At 37.0% G+C, this 12,502-nt stretch overlaps 1 protein-coding gene across 2 annotated transcripts; it reads right to left on the bottom strand.

Annotated features, from left to right (window-relative positions):
- Nucleotides 1-19: 19 nt before the first annotated feature.
- On the bottom strand, nt 20-12,108 carry LOC113043033 (fatty acid desaturase 2-like). 2 transcript variants are annotated; one of them, XM_026202133.1, is made up of 13 exons: nt 11,987-12,108; nt 10,878-11,122; nt 10,286-10,396; nt 8,911-9,108; nt 8,613-8,714; nt 6,820-6,945; nt 6,672-6,732; nt 6,307-6,383; nt 6,101-6,198; nt 3,667-3,763; nt 3,511-3,590; nt 3,300-3,425; nt 20-593 (listed from the first exon to the last, which is right to left on the bottom strand). In XM_026202133.1, the coding sequence occupies exons 2-13, from the start codon at nt 11,082-11,084 to the stop codon at nt 542-544; spliced, it is 1,335 nt and encodes a 444-aa protein (XP_026057918.1). In that variant the 5' UTR covers nt 11,085-11,122; nt 11,987-12,108; the 3' UTR covers nt 20-541. The 2 variants fall into 2 exon arrangements, with proteins under 2 accessions (XP_026057918.1, XP_026057919.1); XM_026202134.1 differs by having other exon boundaries at nt 12,001-12,107.
- Nucleotides 12,109-12,502: the final 394 nt, after the last annotated feature.

Genomic DNA, 12,502 nt, shown 5'->3' on the forward strand with positions numbered 1-12,502 from the left:
ACTTTAAAAGACACACAGATGAGATTGAATCAGTTTAATCGGATAACAATTGCAGGAAATCAAATTAAATGTCATAGAAGTACAACCTCTTAGTATTATCCTCTGTTAGTTTCTCCAAATGTTATTTATAAAAACCAAATCACTGTATTGCAAATTTCAGAAATAAAGTGACTACCATAAAGATTGTGCCTTAGGAATTACCTTTGAAATATTCAGTGCATCTAGCAACTATGCAAATCTAAAACTCAGCGACTGTAATCCAGCAATCACACAACGTCCAGGTTCATTCATGCACGTTCTTGTACCTTCAGATATGTCCTTTATCAGAAGCGAGTCACATCTCAGTCTTTAAAACACATTCAAAGTGCCACAATTACCTTCAAATACCCAAAAACAAAAGTGCTACGTGTCATTTTATCAATCTGATTGACTGGTCTTTTAGTTACGAGACTTTTAAACGCCTACTAGTCCGCGACGTGCTTGCTCTGATTGGTGGATTCTGCTCAGCTTTTCATTTTTCCGTGCAAACAGAAGTGAGGTTTTATTTGTTGAGGTACGCATCCAGCCAGAGTTCTCCAGAATTTTCCAAAGACCTGAGAGGAGAGTAATGGTACAGTTAGTGCTGAAGCATCTGCCAGTGAATGCATGCAAAATATGAATATTGATAAGGATGATTCATTCATACATTGACACTTCATAATCCAATCAATTCCCAAATGGATAAAATCAACTCCCACAATGTTTTTCCTGGTTTCACTCAGTAAATGTCACAAACTCTCCTGTTGTGTGTAAAAAACTGTGTGTTTGGGGTTAATTCCACCCACATTGGTTTCCATGCAATTAGCAAAATAAAAATTAATAAATAAAATACAATAAAAATGATTATTAATTTACAAACAGAGCCCCCTTATTACAGCTTGTTAGAGACCAGGGTTTTTTATAGTTAGCAAAAAAAATAAAATAAATAAATAATAATAATTACTTGAAATAATTTAAAATTTAATTACTAAAATAACTAATATATATATATATATATATATATATATATATTTTTTTTTTTATTATTATTATTTTTTTTCATGACTACTTATAGTGATGCAAACTAGGGTGCAAATTACTACAATAAATACAAGTATAAATCATATCTTGCATTATTTGTAATTAGTTTAAATAGTATTTACTGTTATTAGTACCTCCTCTGCCTTGTTATATTTTTAAAAAAATTGTGAGAGTAATATTTCCCAGCGCCGCAACAGTCTATTAACTGTGATCCAAAAAACTAACCAAAAAGAGCTTTGACAGATTTTTTTACTGTAAAACTCAACTAGATAAACATTGAGTGTTTCAAGTAAGTCTTAAATTGCATAAGCTCTCATGTATTTCATATTTTAGTGTTTGACAAGCTACAATAAGGTTTTTTTTTTTTTTTTTTACCTGACTCTTTAGTGTTTACATTCAGGAAAATGCATGGAAATCAATTGGGGAGTCAATATGACCCAAACAAAATTGTGTCTGTGTCGAAACTTTGCATGCATATTCATGACCCTAAATGAGAAGTATTCACCAAATTTTAATAAAAGTTAACAGGTTAACCTGTATTTCAAGCTGTTTGAAAACCGAATATGGGCCAATTTCGGCCCCAATCACAACAGATGATGAAATAGTTTGTCAGTGTTGTTATATAGTTATATATTTAGTTTACAACAGTGTTGTTGTAAACAAAAACGTTCTTCTTCACTCATACCTTCGCTTACTCACATTATCAACTCCTCTCTTCACTCATTTCCACATTTCCCTCAGCATTCAAGCAGGCTCGGGTAAGCCCACTGCTCAAGAAACCATCTCTAAATCCAGCGCTTCTTGAAAACTACAGACCGGTATCCCTTTTCTTCCATTCAATGAAAAGACACTTGAGCGAGCTGTGTTCACCCAGTTTTCTATGTTCCTTGTACAGAACAACCTCCTGGACAGCAATCAATCTGGCTTCAAAAGTGGCCACTCAACTGAGACTGCTCTGCTCTCGGTTACTGAAGCCCTGTGATTAGCAACAGCAGCTTCAAAATCCTCGGTACTCATCTTACTGGACCTGTCTGCTGCTTTTGACACTGTTAATCACCAGATTCTCCTGTCCACCCTCAGAAAGATGGGCATCTCTGGAACTGCTCTCCTGTGGGTTAAATCCTACCTCTCTGACAGATCCTTCAGTGTGTCTTGGAGGGTGATGTTTCAAAGTCACAACACCTTGCTACTGGGGTTCCTCAAGGCTCAGTACTTGGACCACTTCTCTTCTCCATCTACATGACGTCATTAGGATCTGTCATTCAGAAGCATGGCTTTTCTTATCACTGCTATGCTGATGACACCCAACTCTACTTCTCATTCCAGCCAGATGACCCGACGGTAGCTGCTCGCATTTCAGCCTGTCTGAGTGACATTTCTAGCTGGATGAATGACACTCACCTTCAGCTTAAACTTACAAGACAGAACTCCTAGTGATTCCAGCTAACCCATTGCTTCATCACAACTTCTCTATACAGCTGGGTTCATCAACTCCCTTCTACTCCTTCGAGGACAGCCAGAAACCTACAGTAGGAGTTGGTGTATGGAATCATCAGTTAAGCTTCACAGACCACATTGCTACAACGACCCGGTCCTGCAGGTTTGCCTTATACAACATTAGGAAGATTAGACCCTTCCTGTCAGAGCAAGCAACCCAACTTCTTGTCCAAGCTCTTGTTCTCTCCAGACTGGACTATTGTAATGCTCTCCTGGCGGGCCTTCCTGCATGAACTATCAAGCCTCTGCAATTGATCCACAATGCAGCAGCGAGGGTTGTCTTCAATGAGCCAAAAAAAAGCTCATGTTACTCCTCCCCTCATCAGGTTGCACTGGCCACCAGTAGCCGCTCGCATCAAATTCAAGGTACTGATGCTTGCCTACAAGACGACCACTGGCACGGCACCAACTTACCTAAACTCACTGGTTAAATCTTATGTGCCCTCCAGAAGTTTTCACCTGCACTTTACCAACTAATACTAGCACTTTTCCTTTTTTTGTCTTTTCATTTATAAAAAAAAAAAAAAACCTGGCTATGCGTTATATACTAGACTAACTGAGACTTGTCATGGTTACTGTTGTTGTTCTCTTGTTGACCTGACTGCTTCTATTGTACTCATTTGTAAGTTGCTTTGGATAAAAGCGTCTGCTAAATGATTAAATGTAAATGTAAATATAGGAATAGTTTGGAGCAAGAGCGCCTTTTGAAGGTCACGTCGTGAGATTTCAGGTGTGCATCATACCTGACGATGTCCGCAAAGGCCTCATACAAGCTCTTCTCTTGGTACTTGACTCCGTATTTGTCACACAATGCTCGTACGCGAGGAGCGGCGCGCCAGTAATTGTGCCGAGGCATCGTGGGAAAGAGACTGGGAACAGAACAAATCACAGCTGTGAAATGCAGAAGATAATGTGAAGCCATTTTTGCACTGAAAATACTTCCGTTCTTCTTACTGGTGCTCGATCTGAAAGTTGAGGTGTCCACTGAACCAGTCGTTGAAGAAGGATTGCTCGATGTTACAGGTTGCATCCAGCTAAACGACAGAAACACAGAGTTGGCGTGCTAGAAAGACTTCAAACCCAGTGCGGCCGTGACGGCTCAGAAATTACCTGCATGCTAAGCCAGTCTTGGTGTTTCTCGTAGTCGATGTCCATGGGGATGTGGCTCATCTGGGTCACCCACACAAACCAGTGACTCTCCATGACCCTGCGGCCCACAGGAACACATTCACACCACAGTCATGCGACTAGTCAAAACATTATATTTAGTGCTGTCAAACGATTAATCGCGATTAATCGCATTCAAATAAAGGTTTTTGCTTACATAATATATTTTGCTTACACAATAATAGTGTATTATGTATATTTATTATGTATATATAAATGCACACACCTACAGTATATATAATAGGTTCCTGTGGCTCAGTGGTAGAGCATAAAAAAGTATAGCCTGAATGTCCTGTAAGTCGCTTTAGATTAATGTTTCTGCTAAATGGATAAATGTAAATACATTTAATATGTAAACATAACATATTTTTCTTAAATATATACATGCATGTGTTTGTATTTATATATACATAATAAATATACACAGTACACAGATACATTATGTAAACAAAAATGTTTATTTTGGATGTGATTAATCATAGACGGCTCTAAATATGTGTAAAATAAAAGCAAAATATCAATTGTAAAATCACACAAAGTCAAAGCTAAAATCCACATAAATGGTTGACTGTAATTCCATAATAAAAGGTATGTCGTACAATACTTTGTGGAGCAATAATCATTGTTTAGCTATGTTAACCAAATAATGTTGATAATTGGATTGATGGCTCACTCAGATTCATGTAAACACCTCAATCAATTCAACGGAGTACAAATCGAATGAAATTGTTTCACTGGGTGACGTACATTTGTAATAATTTGATTAATGGGAAAAAAAAATCATGCTTGATATATGGGTGTCGCGATATACTGGTACTGACGATAATCGTGATATTTAAACAGTGAAATCGTGTTAACTGGGGGTGTCACAATACACCGGATGGAGTATATATTATGGAGCGCTAAACGCTCACATGTCATTTCTTTCCTCTTTTCTTTCCCTCGGAAAGAAAATCCACAAGCAAGACTCACAGGAGTAATGATAAAATTTTGTTAACTTTTCAGGAAATTCCATGTGGGCATCCAGCTATAGATGAGTGAAATGCAGAATAAATAGATGTTTATCTGATGAAAGCACACAATTGCGACATTATATGGTTTATCTGTGTTTGTAAAGCCATCTCTGGTATTTTAATTATGATTAATTTAAGCTAATGCTACTTGATATAACTTTTATCATGGTACAGAATACTATCAAATATAATTTCTGCCTCATTCTGTAATAAGAATCGGTTCACTGAATGAAGTTATCTAAAACATCCGTTTAGAGTAAAAAAAAAAATCTCATAAATTGTTTACATTATTTATACAAAATAATGTTAAGACATTATTTTGATACTCCTATACAAATCAAGCTGTCTCTCAAAACAGTACTCAAGTATTTATTATTATTTTTTTGAGTATCAGGTGGTAAAACAAGGTACATTCATATATGGGTAGTTGACATACCAATTTTTAAGCACATCTAAAAGAGGAGGAAAACGTCAGAAAAAAAAAACAATTATGTAGAAATTAGTAATTGGTATGTCCCAAAAGTTCATCAACCAAAAATCAGTTTCGGCTGAAATGGTTTTAAAGGACAGAGATGGGAACATATAATTAGCATTTTACTGAAGCTGTATTTTAACTACAGCAGGTAACACTATCAGCAGTGTGGACACCGAGGCTGCGTTGACAATATCGATTTCTCCTTTTTAATAGATTTTGGTCAGTGCCTTTAGTTGGTGTGCATTTCACCTGCAGAAAGATGTCAATGAAATAGCTTGTATATAAAGCTCACATAACCCCAGGAAACCAATTTCTAAAGCTCGATAGTCCACTAGAAAAAAAAAAACTCTAGAGAGGAGGTTTTTGATAAATACATGCACTATATTAAATAAGCTTTAAATAACCTGGTAGTGATGACATCATTATTTAATGTCTGTTTAAATCAATCTGTCATGAATACTATACATTTTGGTATCTGTGATCGGTAAAAGTGATTTAGACCAAATTTATCTTCCACCAATTTGACATGTATCTTTTCCCCTTTGACTTCAAAAATGTTTAATTAAAAAACTGAAACTCATTGATCAGAAATCAGAATCTCTCTCTCTCTCTCTCTCTCACACACACACACACAAACAGAGCAGTGTGTAACAATAAGCCATAGTACTTTGATTTTAGTCATAGTATTGATTGACTTTATTCATATAACATGGTATCTCCAAAACTAATATGGTAGTACTATGGTAAGTGCCCCCCACAAACGCTTAATAGGACTTCAATAATTTTGGGTAAGTTAAAGAAAAGCTCGGCTCTTCATGGTACAAGTGCGAAAAATATGGTACTACCTTAAGTTTAAAGCAGAAGTAGTAAATGAAATGATTATTTTTACCTCACGATATTAAACAGAAGCACCGCCCACAGCACACCGTAGAACTGCGTGTAACACAGGAAGTAACGAACGTAGTAACTTATACACCACACAAGGTCCTAAAACAGATAAGACGAGAAGAGATAAGATAAGGGCAGAGAAAGTGCTGTAAAATCACATTCTGCTGCATAAACATGGAACGAGTCAAAGCAATCATGGTAACCTACCACCCAAAGACCATGTACGATCATATTCTGAATGATCTGGAACTGGAAATACACGGGAATGAGCAGAGGAGGTCCAACTGAGAAATAACAACAGAAGATTCTATCATAACTAGTCCTGTAGAACAGAAAATCTGTGGAAATCATAATCTACACATAATCACACATTTTGTTTTACATAATAGTCAATTTTACATAAACATTTACATTAACATTTTTATTCATATACTGTATTTCAAATTTCGACTTAATATTTCAATATATAGGCAATATTTAATTGTTTATTTGCAATCCAAATTAAGATATAAATTCCAGTAGGAATCTTGTAAACATTCCTGTAGTAGATGCTGTGCCATAAAGCGACTTACTGAAGAAGAAGTACTTGTGCTGATGGTTGTAAGGCAGATTCTTGATCTTTTTAATGCCATACTGTAGTAAAGACAGACAGAAAGAGTCCAATTAGATCCAATCAAGTATTTTCTTCACGAATGCGTCATGCGGATGGTGTGTTCGTACCTCCACAGGCTGCACTTTTCCCACCACAAACGCATTGAGCATGTTGACGTCTGGGTCCTTTTTGAAAATGTTGGGTTTAGCGTGATGCTGGAAGTGGCGGTGGTTCCACCAGCCCGCCGATGCTCCCTGAGGAATTACATTTTTGTATTTTCAGTGAATTATATTTACATATATTTATCTTATAAATATTCAATATAACTGTTTACATGTGCATTTGTGATCAAACGAATGCACGGTTTTGTGTAGTCAAGCTATAGCGTATATCTGTCGAAATTTTTTTTTATCTTTTTTCAACTATTAGTTCACCCAAATATAAAACTTACCCCATGATTAACCTACGTCAAGCATCCTAGGCCTATATGACTTTCTTCTTTCAGAAAAATGTAATTGGAGTTCCTGGTTCTTCAAAGCTTTATGATGGTGGTCGAGATTTAAAATAAATAAATGCAATGCAATGAAGTGATGCAATGAAAAAAACTATATTTAAACTTCATAAACCATAGTCTCTGGCTTCTGCTAACTATGTGTCAACCTGCTAAATTTTGCTTCAGAAGGCCTTTATTGACTGTTAAAAGTGGTAAAAGTTGTTATAAATGGATGAGTTTGACTTGTCTTTTTCAGTGTCACCCTTGTGAAGTTTGACTTTCATAAACTGCATCTCAAAATCCTTCTTGTCCAGGTTGATATATGCTTTTAAATTATTAATTTGCCTTTGATTTACAGCTTTTTCAGAGTTCTGTGGCAAGGTTTCAAAACAAAAGGCAAAAAACCTTGTATTCTTTTCCAAGTGGATAATATTATTAAATATTTTCCATTTTAACTTAAAAGTGCCCCATTATGTTTTTTTTTTTTTTTAATTACCTTTCATTGCAGTGTGTAACACAGCTCTAAGTGAGTGAAAACATACTGCAAAGATTTAAATCTGAAAGTGTGGTCCCCTTTGACACTAGGTGCTGCTTCTGGAGTGGTAAAATAGCGGTGTTAACGCTGTACACAAAGCAGCATTGCGCTCACAAACACTGCTTTATCAGGCATCACAGGCTCATGATGAAATTTATCTGAGCCCAATCGGACAAATCACTGCAGATTAGCATCATGCATAGGAGGGGTTTGGAAAACATTTTCATTGAGGGAGTTGCTGAGAAAGTAATGTAAAAATACATGCATATTTTAAGAAAATGAAAGTGTTTTTTGACCTTGCATGCGTGTCAACCTGTTGTTGGGGACTCCCAAAACCAAAATATGAACCTTTCATAACCCATAATAGGGAAACATTGCTATAAAGAGATATCTTTTCCTCTGTGGTTTTTCAGAGCCTCGCGCTACGGTTTAAAGATGCTTTGGGAAGTTTGAATATTAAAACTGTGTCTTGAAATCCTTCCTTTTTTCCATTTGGATGCTACTGTTCAGCGTTTCACGTTGTTGCTTTTAAAAAACACGAAATATCGTTACAAACGGATGTTTTTAACGTCTCAGCCCATGTTTTTAAGATGCCATGTGAAGTTTAACTTTTAAAACAATGACAAAAATCCTGCCCTCTTTTCTAGCTGAATACTATGGTTCAGAGGATATCTTTGAATCATGGATTTTTCAATATCAGAAGAAGAGGCTTTGGTTTACTTTGCATTACCTCAACGGAAATGGTTACAAAATGACAAGAAAACTTAAAAGTTACAGCTGCGAAACCTGAAAAACAACATGTGACCACAAACCAACTGATTGAAAATATCCTACACCTAGGCTAACGAGCTGTATTCCTGAAACCATGAAGACTGGACCAGATATATTGGTACCTTCAGGTGTCCGATGACAAATTTGTGCAATAAGTGATCCCATCGTGAGTTTTTGAACACGGACAGATGACCGAAGTCATGCTGCAACCATCCAGCCTGCGACTACAGACAAACAATCAAAACAAATAAAAAACATGAACATTTACATTGTTGAGTTTTGCATTAAGACGTTGCCAGTTATGCTCTTTACAAGAGAACTCCTTGTTGACCAGCTAACGGTAACTAAGCTAGTTAAGCACACCACCACCATCTTGGTTACCAATTCTCCTGCTCTTTTTAAACACAGGCTAATGAATACCTGTGCGGTAGCCAGTATAACAGCCACTATGGCTGTGTTAATCCAGCCGGTTCCAAAGTAGCACAGCATCATCAGGGCGATGGCCTCCAGGAGCAGGATGTGACCCAGATGCAGGATGAAAAACAGTGGCTGGGTTTTGAAACACCCCTCAGCCTCCAGGCACTCACGAAGGGCTCGGAAATCCTCCACAAGAGCCCCCTGAGAGAAAACGGTAAAAGGTAAAATTACAACAAATACAGTCCTTTATGGCCATGTTCACACTGCGAAGGGAGTGACAATTGCATTTATATGCAGGGGTGAATCGACTTTCATGACCTGAATTTTAATCCGTGATCATACAGTAGTTGAGACAGACAGAATTGGAGTATGTGACCCATGTCTTCGGGCAAAGGTTAATCTGAGCGGTTCATTGCTTTTTGTGCTTTAATGTCACACTTAAGTCAACAAGCTGTTATTTGGGTGTCTGAGAAGAGGAATTACTGCCTGACAGTCATTCTGTGAAGAGAAGGTCATGATCCAGAGCTCATAAAATAAACATAGCTGCTTTCTGGAATCAAACACATTGTGCAGCACAGTATTAAATTGAGAACGCCTTTTAAACTGCAATACAATTCCTCAGTTTGAACAGATTTGAATTTAGAAGTAGAATTGAAACTGGAAATGAAATAAAAAAGCAGTTATGACTTTTCACAATTACGACTTTTGTCACAATTCTGAGGAAAAAAACATCAGAATTCAAGATATATGCCATGAGTATGTCATTTAATAGTAATTTTAGAAAAAAGAAGTTCATCATTTGCGTTTACACGACAGCGATGTAGTCAAAAATGGAAACGTTTTTCCCTTGCGTAAAAAAATGTCACATATACATGACAGCGTTTTCAAAATGATTCACGTTTCCAGAAACACTGTATTACGTATGCCAGGCCAGTGGTTGGTGCTGTCACCTTGTTAGTAAACTAATATTGGTGAAGTAAATCCACACTTTGTTGAAGAAGCATTAGCAAACTCTTGAGCAGCAACAACAGCACCATATTCTCCACCAATGTTGTGCATGTTTGTTCGCACTTGCCTTTAAAATTGACACGTAATGCGCATGTCTACATACCTAACATGTACTACGCACGCACATGACTTACAGAAACACAGATGTAATCAATTCCCAGAATGCAATGACCTGATAACTTTCTCTGAATTGTAATTCAGAAAATTCCTGTCACCCCACTTTGAATTTCAACTCAACTTCCTGTGTAACGTGGTTAGTTAATTTCAAATTCACACTCGATAACTAAATTCTTAATTCGATAAGTGCATCCTAACCAGATTAATGGAAATTCCACCAGCTGTCATGCTTCAGTAAAGTCTCGGTACTCACATTTTTCTGGCGGTCTTGACTGGGTTCAGACGCCTCAAGTTCCCCAATTAACAACAGCTTCATGTATTTCCTCACAAGCTGAAGATTTGGATGAAACGCATTAAATGCGTCCTGTCACAACAGAGTCAACATTGATGATTGTTATTTTATTCTTTTCTGAAACAATTACAACAACACTGAAATACACAACTGCTTAAGTAAGCAGCTACCTTATGGTCCCTTAGAAACACATGCCTTAAATGCCCCAGAATGCTGTCTAGTTTGTAATATTTGAATATTAATGCACATTAATATTTGCAGGATTAATTATTCTTATTAACATTTTTTGTACGATGCCTACAAATTATGGTTTTGACTACAGTACATTTGGCCATTGTGTATGGCGAGATAAAAGTAGGTAACTGCAACCCCCCCCCCCCCCCCCCTCCCCGTACAGATTTAATTTCTTTCAGTTTTAAGAAAAACATTTAAGAATTGTGAGATGTAATCTCCTCCACAGACATATCACCCTGCAGCACAAGACTGGTTGCCCACTGAAGCTAAGCAGGGTTGAACCTCCTGGCAATAAGTGTATTGATGCTGAGTGTTTCACCGTGGCATCTTCTCCAGCATAGTGTCCGATGATCCTCAGTCCTCCGGGGTGTCTCTTCACCCACTGGCTCACATTATAAACCTTCCTTTCCACCACGATCCACTGATCTCCAGACTTAGTGTGTTTCTGCACCTCCTCCCAGGTGTACGTGCCGAACCTCCCATTGGTACTGGCGATCCGGTCCGTCTGCTGTCCTCCGCCACCCATCGCTGATCAAACGCTGACTGACTGATGCTTACTTTGCACTGTAAGACCAAGTAATTCAATTCAATATTTCATATGGTTTATCAAAATGTCTAAGAACAGTTTGACTCACTTGACAAAACATGCAACAAATTGCATGTAATGATCACTCCTGCCATTAATTCTGCCCTATTTAATGTACAAAAAGGTGCCATCTAAATTAATTGCATTTCAAGTATACGTCAGTGTAAAAACCAGCCATTCCCAAAAATTATGACCAATAAACAGTCGAGGTGGGCGCTCACTAAATTATGAGACAAAGCCCATTGTTCACCATTGTTCAGGATTCATATTCACTCTGCAAAACGATTTGTCAGGTAATCAAAAGCTTACCATCTGAATTTTGTTAGGTCAAAAAATATGAAGTAATATTACAAGAATTACCCTGAAAACATTAGGTTACACCAATGAAAGTCGTTTTTTATGGTCAGGCCTGAAATAACACCGTTTTCACTTTTTATAGAGTACTGAAATACAACTCTTGTCTGTAGGAATGAAACAATACTCACATAATCTCATTAATTATGCAAAGCAAGCCTAAAATACATGCGGAAATACACATTCCGAAATATTTTGCTTGCTTCCTTATTTTTTTTGCGTTAGTGACATCTGTTAATGTGTTTTTTTCCGACTTTGCATGACAAAGAAACATGCAAACAAAGCAGGAATAAAAGCATTGCAAAAAAATCAACAACTCTATATTCTTAAGAACTGCTTATTTGAACATTTCAAATAAATAAACTGTTAAATCTTACATTGAAAACGAAAAATCATCCTTTCTCTTAATTAAAGAAAATGAACGCATGCTGTCATTGCATTCATTGTTACGTAACATGAGAGGAAATAAAGAAAGAAAATGCACTTACAATAGTTCACTCACCCTCTCTGCAGAAACTTCACACACTCATACGGTGTGTGTGATGATAAAGAGAAGCGGATGAGAGACTCATACTGTCTTATACACTCTCTTCATCACTTGTACTTCTAATGATTTCCGAAAAGATCATTCGAGAGCCATCAGCCAATCAGGGCGCGACTCTGCGCCGGTCTCGCGAACGAGCAGCCAATAGGAAGAGAGAGAGAACTTTGGAAGGGTGTGGAGAGCGCGGAGATAAAGAAGAGTTTACTCTGGTTCGAGTGCCACATTAGTACATCCAGCCGGCAAAGTGCAGTCATGATGAAACTATATCAGTCATCTTAACAGAAATAGAATGTAAAACTGCTACATTAGAAACCTGTTAATTGTTTATAAGTCATTTAACTTAGCATACAGAGTGAAAATATATAATAGTGACCTACATCAGTTTGAACGGTAAAATGCATCATGCATCTCAGAATACTGTAAAAAAAAAATTATATATATATATATATATATATATATA

Source organism: Carassius auratus, chromosome 25 (assembly GCF_003368295.1).
Source record: "Carassius auratus strain Wakin chromosome 25, ASM336829v1, whole genome shotgun sequence".
Taxonomy (NCBI): domain Eukaryota; kingdom Metazoa; phylum Chordata; class Actinopteri; order Cypriniformes; family Cyprinidae; genus Carassius; species Carassius auratus.

Excerpts from the sequence above, each read along its gene's own strand:
- LOC113043033 (XM_026202133.1), bottom strand. The coding sequence starts at position 11,084 with ATGGGTGGCGGAGGACAGCAGACGGACCGGATCGCCAGTACCAATGGG. Across the intron at positions 10,397-10,877 it reads ATGCTGGAGAAGATGCCACG|GACGCATTTAATGCGTTTCA; the intron begins GTGAAACACTCA and ends CTGTTGTGACAG. Across the intron at positions 9,109-10,285 it reads GTCAAGACCGCCAGAAAAAT|GGGGCTCTTGTGGAGGATTT; the intron begins GTGAGTACCGAG and ends GTTTTCTCTCAG.